The sequence below is a fragment of the Cervus elaphus genome, chromosome 9, assembly GCF_910594005.1.
Source record: "Cervus elaphus chromosome 9, mCerEla1.1, whole genome shotgun sequence".
In the NCBI taxonomy this organism is placed as follows: Eukaryota; Metazoa; Chordata; class Mammalia; order Artiodactyla; family Cervidae; genus Cervus; species Cervus elaphus.
The window spans coordinates 23,350,935-23,369,910 of NC_057823.1; the positions used below are offsets into that span (position 1 = coordinate 23,350,935).

At 44.2% G+C, this 18,976-nt stretch overlaps 1 protein-coding gene across 10 annotated transcripts; it reads right to left on the bottom strand.

Annotated features, from left to right (window-relative positions):
* Positions 1-6,591: 6,591 nt before the first annotated feature.
* ZNF554 (zinc finger protein 554) lies at positions 6,592-17,803 on the bottom strand. 10 transcript variants are annotated; one of them, XM_043912046.1, is made up of 6 exons: positions 17,338-17,796; positions 16,892-17,008; positions 11,129-11,206; positions 10,547-10,673; positions 9,899-10,090; positions 6,592-8,061 (listed from the first exon to the last, which is right to left on the bottom strand). In XM_043912046.1, exons 3-6 carry the CDS (start codon positions 11,159-11,161, stop codon positions 6,878-6,880), a joined length of 1,536 nt encoding a protein of 511 aa, XP_043767981.1. In that variant the 5' UTR covers positions 11,162-11,206; positions 16,892-17,008; positions 17,338-17,796; the 3' UTR covers positions 6,592-6,877. The 10 variants fall into 10 exon arrangements, 9 of the variants coding, with proteins under 9 accessions (XP_043767981.1, XP_043767982.1, XP_043767985.1 ...); XM_043912047.1 differs by having other exon boundaries at positions 17,237-17,357; XM_043912052.1 differs by lacking the exon at positions 6,592-8,061 and adding an exon at positions 8,830-8,890 and having other exon boundaries at positions 17,338-17,799.
* Between the last annotated feature and the right edge of the window lie 1,173 nt (positions 17,804-18,976).

The following is an 18,976-nucleotide window of genomic DNA, read 5'->3' on the forward strand; positions in this document are numbered from 1 at the left end:
GGGTCTTTTCCAATGAGTCAGCTCTTCTCATCAGGTGGCCAAAGTATTGGAGCTTCAGCTTCAGCATCTGTCCTTCCAATGAATATTCAAGCTTGATTTCCTTTAGGATAGACTGATTTGATCTTCTTGCAGTTCAAGGAACTCTCAAGGGCCTTCTTCAGCACCACAATTCGAAAGCATCAGTTCTTTAGCACTCAGCATCTGTCCTTCCAATGAATATTCAAGCTTGATTTCCTTTAGGATAGACTGATTTGATCTTCTTGCAGTTCAAGGAACTCTCAAGGGCCTTCTTCAGCACCACAATTCGAAAGCATCAGTTCTTTAGCACTCAGCCTTCTTTATGGTCTAACTCCCACATCTGTACATGACTACTGGAAAAACCATAGCTTTGACTATAAGGATCTTGGTCTGCAAAGTGGTGTCTCTGCTTTTTTATATGCTGTCTAGGTTTATCATAGGTTTCCTTCCAAGGAGCAAGTGTCTTAATTTCGTGGCTGTGGTCACCATCTGCACTGATTTTGGAGCCCAAGCAAATAAAATCTGTCACTGTTTTCATTGTTTCCCCATTTAATGCCATGAAGTGATAGGACCAGATGCTATGATCTTACTTTTTGAATGTTGAGTTTTGAATCAGCTTTTTTCACTCTCCTCTTTCATTGAAGGGTAGGTGCAACCAGCAGAATAAAGGTCCCCAAAGATGTCCACATCTTAACCACCAGGACTTGTGAATGTCACCTTAGGTTGTAAATTTGCAGGAAAGATTACGTTATGGCCCCTGAGACGGGGATGACCCTGGATTCCCCAGGGGGCACCAGTGTCATTATAGGGTTTTTATAAGAGGGAGGGGGAGGGTCAGAGGCAGAGAGAGACAGGAGATGCTGCGCTGCTGGCTGTGAGGATGAAGGGAAGGGCCGGCTGTAAGCCAGGGATGCGGTGCCTCTAGAAGCTGGAAAATGCAGGAGCCAGTGCTCCCCTGGAGCCTCCGGAGGGACCAGCCCTGCCGGCGCTTTGAATTTGGACTTCTGACCTCCAGAACAGTGATAAGAATAAACTGTCTGTTTTAAGTCACTAACTATGTGGTAATTTGTTACAGCAGCAACAGGTTACTCATAGCATGGGTCCGAAGGAGACACAGTAGCTTAGTAAGTGGCACAAATAACTCCTCTTCCAAGTTTATCTTTCCTGAGGTAGTTTTGAACCTTCCATGTGCTTCTTCAACGTGGCTCTGCTAACGTTATAGTACCTCTCACAGTCATGGGACGAATGTGCAGAGAACATCTCTGCATATTTGTTTTTGAGATGTAGCATTTTTTGCAGAGATGATGTTCTGACTAGAAATTTTATCCCAAGCCATAAGTATCCATAGTTGATTTCTGCATTCCTCATGGAGGCACATATTAATAATAACCACAACATAGGGGGAAGGGGGAGCATTTAAAAGCTATTATGAAAAAAATAAATAAATAAAAGCTATTATGAAACATTTCAGTAATACAGTGGAGAAGGAAGTGGCAACCCACTCCAGTATTCTTGCCTGGAGAATCCCATGGATAGAGGAGCCTGGTGGGCTATAGTCCATGGGGTCGCAAAGAGTCAGACACGACTGAGCACGGCAGCATAGGTAGGGAATATGGTTTTGAATACTTATGTATCTCCTGCTAAGCTCTATTAAATCCTACACACTTACCACATATTCTGTTAGATTTTTGGTTGGGTTTTTTTTTTTTTTTTTGCCACACCATGTAACTTGTATGATCTTAGTTCCCTGACCAGGGACTGAATCCCAGCCCTTGGCAGTGAAAGCACAGAGTCCTAACCACTGAACCACCAGGGAACTGCTTCTATCAGCTTTCTTGAAAGATAGAAAGCATTGCAGATAGAGTTCAGATGCCCTGTGTATTACCTCCCCGACTCAATTACCCTCCATTTCTTCCTAGAAAAAATCATCATCACAAATTTGGTGTTTATTATTGCCATACCATACACATAGATCCATTCACTACATATAACATTTTCAAATTTCATTAAAATATCATTATACTGAACTTCCCTGGTGGCCCAGTGGCTAAGACTCTACACTCCCAATGCAGGAGTCCTGGGTTCGATTCCTGGTTGGGGAACTAAGATCCCACAGGCTGCAAATAAGAGTTCACATGCCGCAACTAAAGAGCCTGTATGCCACAACAAAGATCAGAGATCCCTCATGCTACAATTAAAACCCAATGCAGGTTTGAAGGAATGAAGCAGGGCAGAGGCTAATAGAGTTTTGCCAAGAGAATGCACTGGTCATAGTAAACACCCTCTTCCAACAACACAAGAGAAGACTCTATACACGGACATCACCATATGACCAACACTGAAATCAGATTGATTATATTCTTTGCAGCCAAAGATGGAGAAACTCTTTACAGTCGGCAAAAACAAGACCAGAGCTGACTGTGACTCAGAGCATTCCTTATTGCCAAATTCAGACTTAAATTGAAGAAAGTAGGGAAGACCACTACACAGTTCAGGTATGACCTAAATCAAATCCCTTATGGTTATACAGTGGAAGACAAATGGACAAATAGATGTAAGGGACTAGATCTGATAGAGTGCCTGATAAACTATGGATGGAGGTTCGTGACATTGTACAGGAGACAGCGATCAAGACCATCCCCAAGAAAAAGAAATGCAAAAAAGAAAAATGGCTGCCTGAGGAGGCCTTACAAATAGCTGTGAAAAGAAGAGAAGGGAAAAGCAAAGGAGAAAAGGAAAGATATATCCATTTGAACGCAGAGTTCCAAATAGCAAGGAGAGATAGAAAGCCTTCCTCAGTGATCAATGCAAAGAAGTAAAGGAAAACAATAGACTAGGAAAGACTATAGATCTCTTCAAGAAAATTAGAGATACCAAGAGAGAATTTCATGCAAAGATGAGCATAATAAAGGACAGAAATGGTATGGACCTAACAGAAGCAGAAGATATTAAGAAGAGGTGGCAACAAAGAACTGTACAAAAAAAAAAAAAAAAAGATCTTCAAGACCCAGATAATCATGATGGTGTGATCACCTACCTAGAGCCAGACATCCTGGAATGTGAAGTCAAGTGGGCTTTAGGAAGCATTACTATGAACAAAGCTAGTGGAAGTGATGGAATTCCGGCTGAGCTATTTCAAATCCTAAAAGATGATGCTGTGAAAGTGCTGCACTCAATATGCCAGCAAATTTGGAAAACTCAGCAGCGGCCACAGGACTGGAAAAGGTCAGTTTTCATTCCGATCCCAAAGAAAGACAATGCCAAAGAATGCTCAAACTACCGCACAATTGCACTCATCTCACAAGCTAGTAAAGTAATGCTCAAAATTCTCCAAGTCAGGCTTTAGCAATACGTGAACCGTGAACTTCCAGATGTTCAAGTTGGATTTAGAAAAGGCAGAGGAACCAGAAGTCAAATTGCCAACATCTGCTGGATTATTGAAAAAGCAAGAGAGTTCCAGAAAAACATCTATTTGTGATTTATTGACTATGCCAAAGCCTTTGGCTGTGTGAGTCACAATAAACTGTGGAAAATTCTGAAAGAGATGAGAATACCAGACCACCTGATCTGCCTCCTGAGAAATCTGTATGCAGGTCAAGAAGCAACAGTTAGAACTGGACATGGAACAACGGACTGGTTCCAAGTCGGGAAAGGAGTACATCAAGGCTGTATATTGTCACGGGTGCTTATTTAACTTATATGCAGAGTACATCATGAGAAATCCTGGGCTGGATGAAGCACAAGCTGGAATCAAGATTGCTGGGAGAAATATCAATAACCTCAGATATGCAGATGACACCACCCTTATGGCAGAAAGAACTAAAGAGCCTCTTGATGAAAGTGAAAGAGGAGAGTGAAAAAGTTAGCTTAAAGCTCAAAATTCAGAAAACTAAGATCATGGCATCTGGCCCCATCACTTCATGGCAAATAGATGGGGAAACAGTGGCTGACTTTATTTTGGGGGGCTCCAAAAATCACTGCAGATGGTGACTGCAGCCATGAAACTAAACGATGCTTACTCCTTGGAAGGAAAGTTATGACCAACCTAGACAGCATATTAAAAAGCAAAGACATTACTTTGCCAACAAAGGTGCATCTGGTTAAGGCTGTGGTTTTTCCGGTAGTCATATTTCCACGTGAGTTGGACTATAAAGTTGGGTGCCAAAGAATTGATGTTTTTGAACTGTGGTGTTGGAGAAGACTCTTGAGAATCCCTTGGACTGCAAGGAGATCCAACCAGTCCATCCTAAAGGAGATCAGTTCTGAGTGTTCATTGGAAGGACTGATGTTGAAGCTGAAACTCCAACACTTTGGCCACCTGATGCGAAGAGCTGACTCATTTGAAAAGACCCTGATGCTGGGAAAGATAGAGGGCAGGAAGGGAAGGGGATGACAGAGAATAAGATGGTTGGATGGCATCACCGACTCAATGGACACGAGTTTGGGAGTTTACCAACTCCGGGAGTTGGTAATGGACAGGGAGGCCTGGCGTGCTGCGGTCTGTGGGGTTGCAAAGGGTCAGACACGACTGAGTGACCGAACTGAACTGAACAGCTAGTTCACTTCATTGTACAGCAGAAACTAACACAACATTGTAAGGCAATTATACTCCAGTAAAAAGGAGAAGACATATTCTCAGAGTACAGCATAATAAATAGCTCAAGGTTGCTCACAGGGGCTTCCCTGATGACTCAGCTGGTAAAGAATCCACCTGCAATGCAGGAAACCTGGGTTCGATCTCTGGGCTGGGAAGATCCCCTGGAGAAGGGAACAGCTACCCATTCCTGGATTCTGGCCAGGAGAATTCCATGGGCTATATAGTTCATGGGGTTGCAAAGAGTCAGACACAACTGAGCGACTTGTACTTTCACTTTCGTTCACAGAGCCCTTACACGTATCAATCAACCAAGTCGGGTTTGCAGAGACCTCAGATAGGGTATCTTTACTTAGGGACAGGCAATAATATTCACATGATCAGGTCCAACTTAGGTGGGAGAAGAGCTGACTGGAGATCTCCCTCATAGTCTCCCTGGATAGTTCCAGGGAAAGGGGAAGAGTCACATGACATTTCAGTGATTTTTTTTTAAGGGACAATTTGAGAGAGGACAGCTCCCTTGCATCCCTCCTTTCAAATACAACACTGGCCTGGTATACCCAGCTCAAGTTCAAATCCAGATCCCACTACTTGCTAGGTGGGTGAGTTTGGGTAGGGTACCTTATTTCTGTTTCTCCTTTTGTAATAAGGGGATATGAAAAGTTACTATCTCATGCTGTTTTTGAGAAGATAAAATGAGAGAACACATACAGGAGTTCAAGTGGTGCTGGGAATATAGTAAGGATCCAATAAATGTTAATGATGAGGGTGATGCATATCCACACTCTGGCAAGTAGATCTCACAGTTGGGACTTTCTCCCCAGGCCACCAAAGGTCACTTCACCTCCATGTCCCAAGACCTACTTCTTGTATCCTTGACATCTTGGTATCCATAGTCCACCTCCAACTGATCGCTGAAACTCAATAACCCTTGGAGTCGTTTGTTTTTTTTCTTATTGTCAAAATGATTCTAGCAATACAAAATGAAATGGCAAAGGCAGGAAATCACACATAATGAGACGACCCTAACAAATAAAACTCAATTCATTTCTCCACATCACTCTCTGGCCTTTTCCCATGTATGTATACATTTTGACTTCACTGGATAGAATTACACATACTACTTTGCATTCTTTCCTTTCACTTTGCATCCAAAGTGTTTTCTTTTTTTTTTTTTACTTGAATATTTATTTTTATTTAAATTTATTTTTCATTGGAGGATAATTGCTTTACATTATTGTGTTGGCTTCTGCCTCATATCTACATGTATCAGCCATAGGTGTACAAATGTCCCCTCCCTCTTGAACCTTCTTCCCACCCCCCACCCCATACTACCCCTCTAGGTTGTCACAGAGCACCGGATTTGAGCTCGCTATATCATATAGTAAATTCCCACTGGCTATCTAATTTTACATATGGTAATGTATATGTTTCAATGCTACTCTCTCAATTCATCCCACCCTCTCCTTCCACTCATATGTCCAAAGTCTGTTTTCTATGTCTGTGTCTCTACTGTTGTCCTGCAGATAGGTTCATCAGTACCATTTTTCTAGATTGCATATATATGCATTAATATACGATATTTGTTTTTCTGACTTACTTCACTCTGTATCATAGGCTCTAGGTTGATCCACCTTATTAGAACTGAGTCAAATGTGTTCCTTTTCATGGCTGAGTAATATTCCATTGTGTATATGTAGCACAACTTCTTTATCCATTCATCTATCAATGGACAGCTAGGTGAGTTCCATGTCTTAGTTATTGTAAATATTGCTGCAATGAACATTGAGGTACATGTGTCCTTTTCTTTTTCTTTCTTTTTTTTTCATGTGTCCTTTTCAATTATGGTAGCATTTTTTATTTTAGCATACCCTCTGCATTGCTAGAGTAGTGTGTGAGACAAGTCAGGACCTAGCTAAGTGACCAAGAAAGGCAAAATGATTAGGCAAAATTTTAAAACAGATTACTGAAACAAAAAGTTGAAACAGAATATCCTTTGTTTGAACAACTAAATTAATATGGTAATTCTCAGCAAATTCCCAATCCATTTACTGATATTTTCCAAGAGGGTGGCACTTGTTGGGCATAGTTCAATGGCAATTGCTCCCCCTTATAAGGTCCCTTCTCAGATCTAGACTTCAGTGCTTTCCTTCAAGAATGAAGACTAAGCCTACATCTTCACAAACAGTACATCAGAGGGGCAAAGTCTGAACACACCTACAGGGTAGAGTGCTAAACAGTACATCACAAGGCAGCAAGCAAGCTCTAAAATTCAACAAGGTGGCTGCTCTGGTAGAAAGCTTTCCCACAATCAATTATTTTATAGGTTTTCTGACTATTGTGAGTTTTCTGGTGTGTGATAAGGGAGGAGCTCTGGCTGAAGGCTTTCCCACATTCATTACAGAGATATGGCTTCTCTCCAGTGTGGATTCTCTCATGCCGAACCAGGGAAGACCTCTGGCTGAAGGCCCTTCCACACTGATTACACACATAGGGGTTCTTGCCAGTGTGAGTCCGTTCATGTTGGTTGAGAGATGAACGGTCACTGAAGGCTTTTCCACATTTATTACACTCATAGGGCTTCTCACCTGTGTGCGTTCTCTTGTGCAAGATCAGGTAAGAACTCTGGCAGAAGGATTTCCCACAGTCTTCACATTGATAGGGCTTTTCCCCTGTGTGGATCCTCTGATGCTGGGTAAGAGATGAAATCCTGTTGAAGGCTTTCCCACATTCATGGCATGCATAAGGCTTCTCTCCAGTATGAGTTCTCAAATGCCGAGTGAGGGTTGAGCTGTGTGTAAAGGCTCTCCCACATTCCTGACACTCAAATGGTCTCTCTCCTGTGTGGATTCTCTGATGCTCACTCAGGGAATGCCTCCGGTTAAATACTTTCCCACACTGGTGACATTCATAGGGTTTCTCCACTATATTGATTCTGTTTTGTATGGTAATTGCCATACCATGATTAAATGATTTCCCACTTTCTGCATATGCAGAAATTCTCTCCTCCATTTGAGTTCTTTCATGTGGAATAAGGTGAATATTTTGGCTGAGATCTTTTCCACATTTAATACTTTCACAAGGTCTCTGGTCTGGATATCCCATCTGATGATGGTTTAAGAATGGATCAGATACCAAACTCGCAATAGCTAAGTCATAGTCATAAAAATGTCTTCCTATAGAATCTCGTGATAAAACAAGGTCTGAACTCAGGTTATAGTTTTCCCCAAATTCATACCAGTCAGTAGCCTTCTCTTGAGAAAATGCTTCTCTCCAGGGGTACCCCATTTGCCTCAAAAGCCTCTGGGAGTCTTCACAGTTCCCCTCAGATTCAGCATAACCCCAGTCCTCTCTGGGGATCTTTATAATATTCATACCCCCAAGTGGTTCTTCCTCCAAAACCACCTTCTTGTAAACTGACAGTTGGCTTCTCAGTTTTGTCTCCCAATCTGAAATAAATTGAAGGTTGGGTGGGGAGGAGGGGGAAGAAAGTTCTAACTTAAGAATAGTAGGACAAAATTATTTTCAACAACAACAAAAAAAAGCATTTCCAACATATACAAAGGACCTGTGGATTCATGTTCAAACATCAGCTTTTAACATGGAGGAAGGCAAGGTGAAGGAAAGATGGATCAATATGCTGGTAGAGCAAAAAGTAAATGTGGAAAGAAAGGGGAATAAGATTGCAGAGGGAATAAGACAGACATATGGCAAAAAGCACATGAAAAGATGCTCAACATTGTGAATTCTCTGTCAATTCAATGGTTGGGACTTAATGCTCTCACTGCCAAAGGCCTGGGTACAGTCTCTGGTCAGGGAACTAAGATCTTGCAAGTTGTGCAGCACGCACCTCCCCTCCAAAAAAATTATGCTCAACATCACTAATTATTAGAGAAATGCAAATCAAAACTATAATGAGGTACCAGCTCACATCAGTCAGAATGGCCATTATCAAAAAATCTACAGATAATATATGCTGGAAAGAGTGTGAAGAAATGGGAACCCTCCTACACTGTTGGTAGGAATGTAAATTGGTGCATCTACTATGGAGAACAGGGCTTCCCTGGTGGCTCAGACGGTAAAGTGTCTGCCTGCAATGTGGGAGACCCGGGTTCAATCCCTGGGTCAGGAAGATCCCCTGGAGAAGGAAATAGCAACCCACTCCAGTACTCTTACCTGGAAAATTCCATGGACAGAGGAGCCTTGTAAGCTACAGTCCATGGGGTCACAAAGAGTCAGACATGACCGAGTCACTTCACTTCACTTCACTTCACTTCACTATGGAGAACAGTAAGGAGGTTCCTTAAACAACTGAAAATAGAGCTACCATATGACCCAGCAATCCCACTCCTGGGCATATATCTGGAGAAAACCATAGTTTGAAAAGATGCATGCACCCCAATGTTCATAACAGCACTATTCACAATAGCCAAGACATACAAACAACCTAAATTGTTCATTGACAGATGAATAGATAAAGATGTTGTATATACATAAACTGGAATATCACTCAGCCATAAAAAACGATGAAATAATGCCATTTGTAGCCATGTGGATGAACCTGAAGATTGTCATATTGAGTGAAGTAAGTCAGAGAAGGACAGATATATGATATCGCTCTTATGTACAATCTAAAAAAATGGTAGAAATGAAATTATTTACAAAACAGAAATAGAGTCACAGATGTAAAAAACAAACTTATGGTTATGGGGGAAAAGGGGTGGAGGAGGGATAAATTGGGAGATTGGTACTGACATATATACAATACTATATATAAAATAGATAACTAACAAAGACCTACTGTATAGCACAGGGAACGCTACTCAATATTCTGTAATAACCTATATGGGAAATGAATCTGAAAAAGAATAGATACATGTATATGTATAACTGAAACACTTTGCTGTACACCTGAAGCTAACACAAAACATTATACATAAACTAGACTCCAATAAAATTTTTTTTAAAAAAATCAGAATGAGGAGAAAAAGAATGGCAGAGGGAAAGAATTATCAAGAAAGCAGAGAGGGAAGAGATGAAACAGGAAACACACGTAGAATGGCTTCCAGAAGGAAAAGGGATGTTTTCCTCTGCACCTAAAGAGGGTTAGTGGAAGCTGGTTCATGGCAGAAGGTTGCTGGGGGATAAACTAAAGGCACGTGGGAAGGAACAGCCAAGGACCTCAGCCTTCTCCTTAGACAATTAGGGCCTCTGTGGAAGGACCTCTGACCAGGATTCTCCAGACGCTGTCCCCATCCCAGTGGCCCATATCTGCCTGCTTCTCACCTGAAGATGAAGCTCGCAGAGTTCCTTTCCCTGCCATCCACATGGCTTCTCCTTGCTCCAGGTGGAAAGATACCACTGGCTGAAAGAGTGAATATGCAGTCCACAGAGAAAGAGTGGTGACTTGAGAGGCTGACGCTAGGCATATGGTGCCATCCTCAAAGCCTGAATTGGGTCTCTGGCTCCTCAAGGCTTCTAAAAGAGACACGGGAGAGGTAACATGAAGACCAAGCTAAAGGTTTTATTTTCCTAATTTAAAAAATGATCATATACTCCTCAGAGATACAAATGGCCCAGTAAACACATGAAGAGATACTCAGTATCACTAGTCATTAGGAAAACACAAATCAAAACCACAATGGATACCACTTTATACCTATTAAAATGTCCATAAATTTTTTAAGGGCTTTCCAGGTGGCACTAGTGGAACAAGAGACATTATTGACACCTCAGCTAAGATGCATTTCTACAGTGGCGCAGGCTGCCATGTACTGAAGGAATCAGACCACTTGCTGTACAGGAGACACCACAAGGGCAGGAACCATGCATGTCTCATTTTCCAGTAAACCTCTACTTCAACATAGCTCTTGATGTGCAGTAGATGCTGAACAAACATGACTTGACGGACACAGAAGGACCAGCTTGTCTTACCTACAGAGGCCAGGTTCCCACAGGTCTCTAGCATCACATCTCTGTAGAGCTTCCTCTGACCAGGGTCCAGCAGCTCCCACTCCTCCATGGAGAAGTCCACGGCCACATCCTTGAAGGTCACCACCTCCTAAAATATCATGATGGGTCAGCTCAAAAATGCCCACCCCCAACCAATGTCCAGAGAAAGTAAAGTGAAGGTGTTAGTCACTCAGTCATGTCCGACTCTTTGCCACTCCATGGACTGCAACATGCCAGGCTTCCCTGCCCTATTTCACCACATTTAATTAAAAAAAATACATATGTGTGCATTTTAAAGAGGATGGCGCCTTGGGGCACCCCTCCCTGCTCTATGGGAGAAACCTTGGGGTCTTCAGAGATGCTCAGAGCCCAGGAAGGAGGCACAGTCCTCCTGAAGGGATAAGGGACCTCCTCCTTATATGTAAGAGCCACCTGAATGCCTACACCCATACACTCATGACAAATTCTCCTCCTTTCCCACAAGGCAAGGGCACTTGATGTCTGACAGGTGTGTTCCCTCTGGACATACTGGGTGCCTTTCGGGGGAGAGGAAGTCCCACTCACCTGGGGCCAAGGGAGCAGGCACTCAGCAGCCATCCTGTCCTATCTCCTGGGCAAAAGCAGGTTCCTGGGCAGGTAGGGCTGGAAGAGGAAAAATGCAGAGTGAAGACTGGATCTGGCCTGTCCCGGACCTCAGAGTCCCCTCCACCACTTGAGGCCACACATACACACAGAGGAGAGTCATGGAAGCCAGAGATATGGACAGAATGAAGGGACAAAGTAGGTGATCAAATATTAATCCCACTAGGGGACTGGAAGTACAAAAACATGGGAGACCCCTGTGGGTTAATGATTACTCAATAAAGCAGGTTTGCTTAGCTACAAAACCAAGTAGGCCTTCTTAACAAAAAAACCATGTAACCAGAAGCACGAGACATGCCCCAAAACAATAAAACAATGGTGGCATGAGCCCCACATTCTGCCCAGTGAGTTCAGTAAGTTAATGATCCCTACGACATGCTCTTTGCACACATGAAAAACAATCATTTGTGGACCTAGCTTGACCACACAGGGACAAGAAAATTCCCCTGCTCAACCTGGAGGAGGAGATGCTGTTGATGGAAGCATGATATCTACTCAAGAAAGACAAAGAAAGTCTTCTTTCCCTCCCCATTTTAAAATTGTAGCCCACTAAGTTCTCATAGCATTTCGCATGTGCCTGCTTGTAAGCCTCACAAGCAACCTACTCTAATAAATCATTTATCTATCACTTTGCTCTTGCTGAATTCTTCTCTGCACTGAAACATTATCTTTCAGTGGTACTGGAGTTCTTCACAGCCCCCGTGAAATGACACCAATCGATTTCACCAGGACACGCCAGGGGTCTTAACGGCTCCATTTTCTGTGGGTTTTATTTGTTTTCTTGGCTGTGCTGTTCATGTGTGTGGCATGCAGCATGTGGGATCCTAGTTCCCTGACCAGGGAACAAAACCCTGCCCCCTGCAGTGGAAACGGAGAATCCTAACCACTGGACCACCAGGGAAGTCCCAGTGATCCATTTTCTGGATGAAGATACCAGAAGATACCAAGTCTTGGAAGCACACAAGTTCTATTGTGAAACACTCTGTACTAGTGTCCCAGGGTGCTGTGACAAATGACTACACAATTGGGAGGCTTAAAACATCACAAATTTATTTTCTTCCAGTGAGGTAAGAAGTCCAAGATTCAGGTGTGGCAGGACCCATCCCCTCCAAAGGCTCTGGGTGAGGGTCCTTCCTTCCTGCAAGAGATATAAGAGACATGGGTTCGATACCTGGGTCGGGAAAATCCCCTGGAGGAGGGCAAGGTAACCCATTTCAGTATTCTTGCCTGGAAAATCCCATGGGTAGAGGAGTCTGGTGAGCTATGATCCATAGGGTTGCAAAAAGTCGGACAGGACTGAAGTGACTTAGCATGCATACACATACTTCAATTAAAAAACGAATTAAAAAAGACAATAACGAGTGTTGCCAAGGATGGGAGACTCTCATGCATTGCTAGTGGGAATGGAAAATGGTGTAGCCATTATGAAAAACAACTACCACAACTACTGAGGCCCACGCTCTACAGCCCGTGCTCCACAACAAGAGAAGCCACCGCAATGATAAGCCTGTGCACCACAACTAGACAGCCCACATACAACAATGCAGACTCACCACAGCCAAAAATAAGTAAGTAAATAAATACAAGTTTTAAAAATAGAAAAGTTTAAAAATATAAAAATGGTGGCAGCTTTCACAAGATCCATGAGGGACCTGAGGGGATGTGATGCAAATTCTTTTCCTGAGAGCTGGCTCTGACCCCCTCCATGTGGGGGTGGGAGCTATGGGTGCAGGATACCATGCTGAGCCATGGCTAATGGTTGCATCAGATGATGGGACACATGATACTTTACCCTGGGGAAACATCTGCTGATGGGTGCCCCTCTGGGACACACAATACTTAACCTGGGGAAACACCTGCTGATGATAAGACTGGCGTGGGCTGAATCATGTCCTCTAAGTCTTGACCCCGAGTAGCTGTGAATGGGACCGTATTTATAGATAGGATCTTTGCAGAGGTAATTAGTTAAGACGAGGTCATATACCAAAATCAGATTGATTATATTCTTTGCAGCCAAAGATGGAAAAGCTCTATACAGTCATCAAAAACAAGACTGGAGGCTGACTGTGGCTCTGATCATGAACTCCTTATTGCCAAATTCAGACTTAAATTGAAGAAAGTAGGGAAAACCACTAGACCATTCAGGTATTACCAAAATCAAATCCCTTACAGTTATACGGTGGAAGTGACAAATAGATTCAAGGGGTTAGATCTGATAGATAAGAGTGCCTGAAGAACTATGGGTGGAGGTTCGTAACATTGTACAGGAGGCAGGGATCAAGACCATCCCCAAGAAAAAGAAATGCAAAAAGGCAAAATGGTTGTCTGAGGAGGCCTTACAAGTAGCTGTGAAAAGAAGGGAAGCAAAAGGCAAAGGAGAAAAGGAGATATACCCATTTGAATGCAGAGTTCCAAAGAATAGCAAGGAGAGATAAGAAAGCCTTCCTCAGTGATCAATGCAAAGAAATAGAAGAAAACAATAGAATAGGGAAGACTATAGATCTCTTCAAGAAAATTAGAGATACCAAGGGAACATTTCATGCAAAGATGGGCACAATAAAGGACAGACATGGTATGGACCTAACAGAAGCAGAAGATATTAAGAAGAGGTGGCAACAATACACAGAAAAACTATATAAAAAAAGATCTTCATGACCCAGATAATCATGATGGTGTGATCACCCACCTAGAGCCAGACATCCTGGAATGCAAAGTCAAGTGGGCCTTAGGAAGCATCACTATGAACAAAGCTAGTGGAGGTGATGGAATTCCAATTGAGCTATTTCAAATCCTAAAAGATGATGCTGTGAAAGTGCTGCACTCAATATGCCAGCAAATTTGGAAAACTCAGTAGTGACCACAGGACTGGAAAAGATCAGTTTTCATTCCAATCCCAAAGAATGCTCCAACTACCACACAACTGTGCTCATCTCCCACGCTAGCAAAGTAACGCTCAAAATTCTCCAAGCCAGGCTTCAGCAATACGTGAACCGTGAACTTCCAGATGTTCAAGTTGGATTTAGAAAAGGCAGAGGAACCAGAAATCAAATTGCCAACATCCGTTGGATCATCGAAAAAGCAAAAGAGTTCCAGAAAAACATCTACTTCTGCTTTATTAACTATGCCAAAGCCTTTGACTGTGTGGATCACAATAAAGTGTGGAAAATTCTGAAAGAGATGGGAATACCAGACCACCTGACCTGCCTCCTGAGAAATCTGTATGCAGGTCAAGAAGCAACAGTTAGAACTGGACATAAACCAACAGACTGGTTCCAAATGGGGAAAGGAGTACATCAAGGTCATATATTGTCACCCTACGTATTTAACTTATATGCAGAGTACATCAGGAGAAATGCTGGGCTGGATGAAGCACAAGCAGGAATCAAGATTGCTGGGAGAAATATCAATAACCTCAGATATGCAGATGAAACCACCCTTATGGCTGAAAGCAAAGAAGAACTAAAGAACCTTTTGATGAAAGTGAAAGAGGAGAGTGAAAAAGCTGGCTTAAAGCTCAAAATTCAGAAAACTAAGATCATGGCATTGGATCCCATCACTTCATGGCAAATAGATGGTGAAACAATGGAAACAGTGACAGACTTTATTTTTGGGGGCTCCAAAATCACTGCAGATGGTGACTACAGCCATGAAATTAAAAGATGCTTGCTCCTTGAGGAAAAGTTATGATCAATCTAGACAGCATATTAAAAAACAGAGACATTACTTTGCCAACAAGGTCCATCTAGTCAAAGCTTTGGTTTTTCCAATAGTCATGTATGGATGTGAGACTTGGACTATAAAGAAAGCTGAGCGCCGAAGAATTGATGCTTTTGAACTGTGGTGTTGGAGAAGACTCTTGAGAATCCCTTGGACAAGAAGGAGATCCAATCGGTCCATCCTAAAAGAAATCAGTCCTAAATATTCATTGGAAGGACTGATGCTGAAGCTGAAACTTCAATCCTTTGGCCACCTGATGCGAAGAGCTGACTCATTTGAAAAGACCCTGATGCTGGGAATGATTGAAAGCAAAAGAAGAATGGGACAACAGAGGGTGAGATGGTTGGATGGCATCACTGACTCAGTGAGTTTGAGTAAGCTCCAGGAGCTGGTGGTGGACAGGGAGGCCTGGCATGCTGCAGTCCATGGGGTCGCAAAGAATTGGACTGAGCGAGGTCATATTGTGGTAGAGAGGGTCCTAATACAATATGACTGGTGTCTTTAAAAAAGACACACAGACTTCCCTAGTGGTTCGGTGATTAAGACTCTGTGCTCCCAATGCAGGGGGCCCAGGTTCAATCCCTGGTCAGGGAACTAGACTCCACATGCCACAACTGAGAGTTTAAATGCTGAAACTTCCCTGGTGGTCCAGTGGTTGGAAGTCTGCCTGCCAATGCAGGGAACATAGGTTCCATCCCTGGTCCAGGAGGATCCCACAAGCCTCAGAGCAACTGAGCCTGTGTGCCACAACTGCTGAAGTCCACTCACCCCAGAGCCCATGCTTCACAAGAGAAGCCTGCATACCACAACGAAGAGTAGCCACCACTCACCACAACTAGAGAAAGCCCATGCATAGCAACGAAGACCCAGTGCAGACAAAAATAAATAAATAAAAATTTTAATGGGGAAAAAAATAGACATGTGGACTTCCCTGGTGACCCAGTGTCTAAGACTCCACACTTCCAATGCAGAGGCCCTGGGTTTGATCCCAGGTCAGGGAACTAGATCCCACATGTGCAATTAAATATCTTGCATGCTTCAATTAAGACCTAGTGCAGCCAGAAAAATAAAAATATTTTTTAAAAAGAGAGACACAGGGAGAAGGCCATGGGACAAAAGAGGCAGAGACTGGAGTGATGCGGCCACAAGCCAAGAGACACCAAGGACTGACGGCCACCACAGGAGGCTGGATGAGGCAGGAAGGACCCTCCCCTGGAGGCTTCAGGGGGGCCAGAGCCCTGTGACATCTTGATCTATCTGCTCTCAGGACTTTAAATTGCATCTGATGGTAATGAGTTCAGGACCCCCTATCCCTTTTTGAGCTCTTTCAATAAATCTGCTCCCACCCTCGGGTGGTTCAAGGGATTTCCCCCTCCCTTGTAGTTGATGTCAGTGACCCCGTTTGGCCCTCATTTACCTAGGCCTCTGGCACCTGCCTCAGGGTCTTCCCTTTCGGGGTTCAAACCACTGAAACTTTGTCCTTTCTCCACAAGAAAGCACTGATGAGGGCTTCCTGGCAGGGAAAAATGCAATCCACCCCAGGGAACAGGAGGCACTGGAAGAATGCTCGGCTGTGACCTCATTCCTGAGCAGGGGTGTCTGGGTATCAGTGGAGTAGACCCTTGATAGCTTCTCATTGGAATCACAATGCTAAGGCTAAGCCAGGGTCTCTCCTCCTTGACACCTACACTGGGGCTGGATCGCTCTCTGAGGGGTGTCCTGGGCGTTGTGGGGTGTGGAGCAGCATCCCTGGTTCCATTCCCTCCATGCCAGAAGCCCCCAGGCCCTGACAACCACAGACGGCCTCAAACACTGCCCAGTATCACCCCTCCAAGAGGGCAGAACCACCCAAGGTGAGACCTACCCCCTGGGTTTGCCCAAGCGCCCAATGAGTTTACATGCAGGAGTCTGGGCGTTCGATTTACTCCATATCCCTGTAACATTAGGCCTCTGAAGAGCTCCATTTACCTCACAGCCGAGTTTGCCCCACGGACCTGTCGTGCAGGGGTATTTTCACAGGGCAGGTGCTGGACTGTTTCACAAGGTAGGTGCAAGCTGCCCGACTTCTCTAACTCTCCTTCGCGCCTGCAGTGTGACAGGTGGAGGAAACCCAAGGGTAACAGTCCAGGCCACCCCTCCCACTCGGGACCCCTCCCCAGACCCCGTCCCGACCCCAGATAGCCTAACTACCCGCACAGGCGCGGGGGCCAGGCTCCGGGGCCGCATCCTGTTTGCGCGGCCCGGATGAAAGATGCCCGGGTGCTGCGGCCCCAGGTGTGGGCGCAGGTAACCCACAGCGCAAGCCTAGTCTACCTGAGTCCCGCCGCGGAGGAGGCGCTCAGTGCTGCGTGACCCGTGGACCCGTCAGCACCCGGCCTACCCGCGCCCCCCATCGGCGACCCCAGTTAACTCACACCGCCGTTGTCACCCGGGGACGCGCGCCCACAACGGACTCAGCAGTGCGCTTGCGCACCACGAGGCCAAGAACTACAAGTCCCAGAAGGCTCCGGGCGCGATCCTGCGTCTCTGTCCCCTGGAGGCGGCTGAGTTGAGTCACAGCGCCCTCTCTGGGCGGGCGGTGTCTCCGCAGGATTGAGATACCTCCTGCCTCAGAGGACGTCCTCAAATCCCAGTCGCACACGCGCGCTCCTGGAGTACGCGCGAATTTCTTCACTAAGGGAGAAAATCGAGTGGCGGTCTAGTGCGCTCCCCGCTGCCACTTCAGGGGGCACAGGTTCGATTCCTGGTCGGGGGACTGGAGCCCATATGCCGCGTGGCACGGCCTAAAAAAAAAATAAGGGTGAAAATTCAGTATATTCAGCACTATGCCTGAGACATAGATTTGCCAATAAAACAATAAAAACTTATTATTAGATATTATTCATTAACACATTAGTAAATGTATAGGACATTATATAGTAAAATTATTGTTTTAATGATAGTTTATTAGTAATATTAATATATTGATTTATGTGGTGGTGGTGGTGGTGATTTAGTCACTAAGTTGTATCTGACTCTTGTGACCCCATGGACTGTAGCCTGCCAGGCTCTTTTGTCCATGGAGTTTTCCAGGCAAGAATACTGGAGTTGCCATTTCCTTCTCCAGGGGATCTTCCTGACCCAAGGATCAAACCCAGGTTTCCTACACCGCTGACAGATTTTTTACCGACTGTGCTACCAGGGAATTCCCTAGATTTATGTCACTAGTATTCTATTAAATAATAAAACTACCACGGTTAATATAAGTTGGTAATATATTCTTAAAACAAAACTTGCAACCTCCAGAATGGTGAAAAGCACATTGTTGGTGAAACCACCAAGTCCGTGGTCATTTGTTATAGCATCCTGAATGATCTCAATGTGTTGGATGATTTTTCAGCCCATCTTTTTCAGACTGACTCTTCCAGGCTTAGCCCATGATATGGAAGGTGTGCTGCCTGGATTCCTCCTTCCAGACTGAAGGTCCTATTCTTCCTGCAGCTGGAATGCTACTGACAATGTGAAGTGAAAGTTGCTCAGTCGTGTCTGACTCTTTGTGACCCCATGGACTATACAGTCCATGGAATTCTCCAGGCCACAACACTGGAGTGAGTAGCCTTTCCCTTCTCCAGGGAATCTTCCCAACCCAGGGATCGAACCCAGGTCTCCTACATTGCAGGCGGATTCTTTGCCAGTTGACCCACAAGGGAAGCCTTGCTTAATTCAAAATAATAGGGACTTCCTTGGTATGCCAGTGGGTGAGAGTTCGTCTTCCAATGCAGGGAATGAAGGTTCAATTCCTGGTTGGAGAACTAAAAGCTCACTTGCCACGGGGCAACTAAGCCCGTATGCTGCAACAAAAGACCCTGCATGCTGCAATAATACCCCGTGCAGCCAAATAAATTTTTTTTTCAAATAAATATTTTATAATATATATCATTCTAGATACAAAGATTAAGAACCACTATCATTATCCCTGTGATCTGTAGATACTTTATCTGCTGCTAATAAAGCATGTTTATTGATAACACTTTTTCTGATTCCCCACTCTGTGTGCAGCTAGAGCTGAGGTTC

Coding starts and splice junctions, on each gene's coding strand:
- ZNF554 (XM_043912050.1), bottom strand. CDS start 11,161: ATGGCTGCTGAGTGCCTGCTCCCTTGGCCCCAG. Junction 10,091..10,546: donor TGGGAACCTGGCCTCTGTAG/GTAAGACAAGCT, acceptor TGTCTCTTTTAG/AAGCCTTGAGGAGCCAGAGA. Junction 8,062..9,898: donor TCTGCGAGCTTCATCTTCAG/GTGAGAAGCAGG, acceptor AATTTATTTCAG/ATTGGGAGACAAAACTGAGA.